Genomic DNA, 4,907 nt, shown 5'->3' on the forward strand with positions numbered 1-4,907 from the left:
TTTCTTTTTTTTTCTTCTCAGTTATAGATTTTATATTCAAAACATTGCCCTCTCTCTCTTATTTCATAGATGTGTACAAAAGCTCAAAAGCAGAACTTAAGATTTCTGCTACTAAGTTCAGGGAGAAAAGTAGTATAATTTTTATTGTGTAAACTGGAGTTTTGATACAAATGTAAGCTGTAACTACTGGAGAGCTAAACAGAACTTAATTAAAAACTTCTGCCTCATCCTTGTACTGTATGGATAACTGAGCTAATTGAACTAGTCTTAATGAAATGTTTCTCTTAAAGTCCCATTTGTTTTTATATATCTATTTTTTTACTTTCAAGCAAGCAAAGGTATTAGTATTTCTTACATTGTGTTGGACTGGGTAGATCAGTCCATATTTAGTTTTCAGTTTTATGAGTTGGAAGGCACCAATTCAACACTCGGGCCTTTTTGAAATTCTTGTGGTAATGTTAAATTTATATTATAAAAATTACCCCAACGCGCAACATTTTTTTTTCCCTGGTATGTCATCCAGTGACTTGTTCATATTTTCATACTGTATAGACAGTCCTTAATTAGCTATCCCTGCCTAACACTAGTGCCTGTGTGGATAAGTGGTTTTACAAGACAGGCAAGGTCAATGAATTTGTTATATTCTGAGGTATGAAGTAAAGGAGAGTATAATATTTAGTAAGTTCATTTTGCATTTGTCCAGTGAACTGTTTTTTTTTTTTAAATCTTGTTCAAAGATGGAAACTTAAGTTTACTTTTTTACATAGGTGGTCTTTTAGGAGCTTCATTTATGAATTTTAATTTAGACAATCTGTCTGACGCTTCATTTTAATTTTTTTTTTTTCAGGATGATGAAATTCTTATTTGTGGTGAAATATGTTGCTTAATTATTTTTGCTGTTTTAAAACCAGTTAGATGGTCTAATTTTAGTTATTTGGTAGAAAGAATCCATGAAAAATAAAATTCAGTGCCTGTAAGCGATGTCAAACATTTCTTTTTATGCCATACCGAATAAATTGTATATTTAAATATCTGTTCCACAAAACCGCATTACCTGTGAATGTTATTTACCAATTGTACCGTTTGCATAGAAGGCTCTTACATAAGTTACATGAATTTGCCAAACGTGACCTTAAGAAGGATCTGAGAAATACTATTCTTCATAAACTGTTTTTTGTATAACAGTCATTTACCTTTAAATTTAGCGGTCTGTATCTATTTGTTTTAGCTGTTAATAAAAGCAGTAATCCTTAGTTTTGATTCTTCCTCTCTTTTTTTCCAACTAATGAGTTTTGTTTTAACTGTTCTCTAGAGCATGCAGTAATTGCCTGACTTTTTTTTTTAAGCTATTATTTTAAAAACATTTAAATATGTATTTCTTTTGTGACTTGTCTTAAGGAAATTGGTGGGACTGTCAGTGTTGGCCAAGTAACAGAACATCTTATTTTTTTCCAGGATAAAATCTTAGTAAGAGAAACAAGGCAAGGGGTTGGGATGACGGTTAAACGTGCTAAAAACCTCATGGATGTTGTTTAAGCGTTTTGGGAGTTTGAGTGTAAATTGGTGTGAACAATCCCCCAGAACTTATCCATTTTGCTGATGTTACAGAACTTGTGCTGTACACGGGCTGTGTTATTTTTCTACTTGTTGGTTTTGTAGAAAGTATGAGAATTTTCTTGGACAGTTTAAATGATGTAGGATAAAATAATAATTTTCAGTATTTCTAGGGGTGATTCTGATTAGTCCCAAATATCCTGTCACAAATCAGAATTCTACAATTCTGAAAGAAGCTGAAATGAAACAGTTTTTTCATTGTTGTCCTATGAACATGCTTTTCTCTTTCCTTTTCTTACAAGTTACAGTAAATGCTGAAGGAAAAATACTGTTATTTAAAGCTTTTACAACTAAACAATAGAGAAGTGGTAAAATTAACAGTAGTCTACCAAACTTTGTCATTGCTTGTTCTAATTGGAATTGTTGTTACTGTGGAAAATACTAGTGTTTAAAGCAGAGTACCTGCTGTATTTGGCACAATGTCTTTTCCTGTATCTGTAATTAAAAAAGAAAAAATAAAAAAAAATGTGTAGGCACTAAGATACTGTATTTTGACTCATAAAATGTTAACTACAACTGTACTAAATACACTTTATTTTCCTAGATTGCTAGTCATAGTGGATACGTACAAGTTGACTGGAAGAGAGTTGAAAAAGATGTAAACAAAGCAAAAAAACAGTTAAAAAAGCGTGCAAATAAGGCAGCACCCGAAATCAATACCCTAATTGAAGAGGTAAGTCTAAGGTGATAAACCGTTTTCTACCAGCCAGTTTTTCTTACCGTCCACTGCAGGTGATGATTAGTTGTAAATGGAGGTGCAAAACTGGAAGGCATCAGAAATGGTCTGGCTGTATGTTTTATTAAAAGTCATCAGATTGTACTCTCTTATTCATTTAGCTTTCGCTTTTGTTCACTCTTAAAGATGACACACAAACTTCAAAGTTAATGCATTTCTGCAGCTGGTACGGCTTAGGGGCTGCCATTGGCTTTGCCATTTGGGCTGTGCAGATTCTTGGCTAGTGAGAAAGCAGGAAGGTTGTGACACGGTAAAAAGTTGAGGGTGTTGTGGTTAAAACGTGGCAGCTACAAAGACAAAACCCAAATCTTCTTAGTCTGCTGATAACTAAAGTACTTGGTTGGAAAAGACTGACCAACCTTTCTGAAGAAAAGCTATAACCACTTCGTACCTACAGCTGTGGTTTTTATCTCATTTTTATACAGTTTGAAGAATATCTGTTTTCAGAATCTGTCAGTTACATACTATGTTGAAAAGAGGTAGCCTGTGATACTGATCAGTGTCACTGAGGCTATTTCATTCTGTCATTTGAAGACTTTTATTTAATTGTTTTATCTTTAAAAACAAAAGTATGTTTAGCCTTGTTTTACATAGTTCGTATGAAATTGGAAAATATCTAAGTTTCTTTCTCAGTAATTGTGAATCCTGACTTGGAATATGTTGCAGACAATGTAACAGCAGCCACGCTGGTGCTCTGTAATTAAGAGTTTTGACGTCTCAGATTTAACCTGTATGGAGTTGCACATACGTTGGTAACGATTGCCTTAAATTTTAACGCGAATGTGAAGTGGAAGTTCAAGAGAGGTGGTTTTCTAGCTTCTTCTATACCCCAGATAGCTTAACCTGTCCTTCTCCATCACCCTGCAGAAATGGGTGGGACAGGATGGGGGTTTTTGGTTGCTTCCTTTTTTTTTTCTTTTACCTTTTTTTCCCCCCAGATTTGGTTACTATTGCACAATTAGAAAGTAACATATCTGCAGTGTTTGAAGTGAAGGATTTATGAAATGGCACATGTTTGATATAACATGTTATGCTCTGTGGTATTACTTAATGAAATATTGTATACAAATGTCGTCATACATAAGTGTTTTTTGTAGCATTAGGTTGTTAGGAAACCGGCTCGTAATGGAGTGAAGTGTATTTCTTTTTCAATGATCTAGCGTTCCAAAAAACACACTAGTATTTTTTTTTAAAGTTTTTTCATGTGATTAAAATTGAAGCGATGGTAGTGCTCATGCTTTTTTGCCAAGGGAGTTTGTAAAACATCTGTCTTGTTTTCATTAAAACAAGAGTGGTATTGGCATGAAATTGCTATGACAATTCCTCTGTATTTTGACTTTTAAAATGCTGACTGTATTTTAAACATACTGTTAAAGACAGCTGAGAGTCAGTTTTCACTCCATTGGTGCCAGCAGCTGCCACCTAGCTTTATACGTTTTTAAACACGTTGCTTCCCCCCCTCCATAATCTTAGTATTCTTGTTTCCAGGCAGTTGTGGTAAGTGTTAAATGTTACAATCAGACACAACTGACTCGGTTCTTTACGAATATTATTTTTCTTCTCAGTCAACAGAATTTATCAAACAGAACATCGTGGTGTCCAGTGGATTTGTTGGAGGCTTTTTGTTAGGCCTGGCGTCATAAGGACCTCAACAGTCTCTTCCCGATGGCATTCATGTCAGCAAAGAACAGTTGTGGTGACACGCTGTCTTGAAGCAGCGTGGGTCGCCGAGCCCTCCAAAGCAGGACGAGCGGACTAGCTAGACAATTTGGAAGCTTTTTACATTTCAGGCTTTTGCCTCTCGAAGCTTGGCAAAACTAGGATTTGCTGAAAAACTGTGCAGTGTGCTCATTATAGCATTTCTGGGCAAAACTGGTTCATCTTCATCATGACTCTTTTTATCTATGACCTTTCAAGATCTAGCATTTTTTAAAATGTTATTCTTGGAATATAGATATGTAACCATACTGTAAGAAAGCAAGCTCCATTTCTATGTTTTCCCTAACAGATTGTTTATTTTAAAAGTATTTTTCTTCATGCTGTAGTAGATAGTATCAATGACTACGTAATGTATATGATATTGTAGTTGCAGCCTCATGGCTGTCCATGTTCTTTAGAAGTCACTGCAATAATCTCTCCATCTGTAATACCTTTTTACAGAGTACTAAATAACAAAGAATCATGAGCTTATTAAAGGTGAAAATTAGCTTTGACTCTGGCCTTTGTGTACATAGAAAATCAGAAAGTCTCCTGTTTATAGCCTGCAGGCATCCGGTACAAATATTTAGAGAGATACTTGTGATATTTGTGCGCTAAGTAAATGTATATATGTTATTTTTCCCAGATGTGTAGACGTGCATAGACTCATTGGTAAAACTGCAGTACACAGGTAATCATTGCAAGCGCAGACTCCACAGTGATCTGATGCCTAATTGTTTTACACTCAGTAAACCACGGAGGTCGTTTCAGACCTCAGTAGTTGGTGCGATGAAGAGACGAGGCTTCTCTCCGAGCGCTCTGCCAGGGCCAGTACTTTGCAGGGCTGGGTGGGATGTCG

The 4,907-nt window shown here is 35.3% G+C and overlaps 1 protein-coding gene across 1 annotated transcript in view; it reads left to right on the forward strand.

The window, feature by feature from the left end:
• FUNDC1 (FUN14 domain containing 1) overlaps window positions 1-4,563 on the forward strand; it is a 13,162-nt gene extending 8,599 nt beyond the window's left edge. Inside the window, exons 4-5 of the mRNA XM_009283027.2 lie at window positions 2,159-2,287; window positions 3,916-4,563. Of these exons, the coding sequence (XP_009281302.1) occupies window positions 2,159-2,287; window positions 3,916-3,993 (207 nt within the window). The 3' untranslated portion in view covers window positions 3,994-4,563. The remainder of the gene's footprint in view (window positions 1-2,158; window positions 2,288-3,915) is intronic.
• The last annotated feature ends 344 nt before the right edge of the window (window positions 4,564-4,907 follow it).

This window comes from Aptenodytes forsteri, unplaced genomic scaffold (assembly GCF_000699145.1).
Source record: "Aptenodytes forsteri isolate BGI_AS27 unplaced genomic scaffold, ASM69914v1 Scaffold2, whole genome shotgun sequence".
In the NCBI taxonomy this organism is placed as follows: domain Eukaryota; kingdom Metazoa; phylum Chordata; class Aves; order Sphenisciformes; family Spheniscidae; genus Aptenodytes; species Aptenodytes forsteri.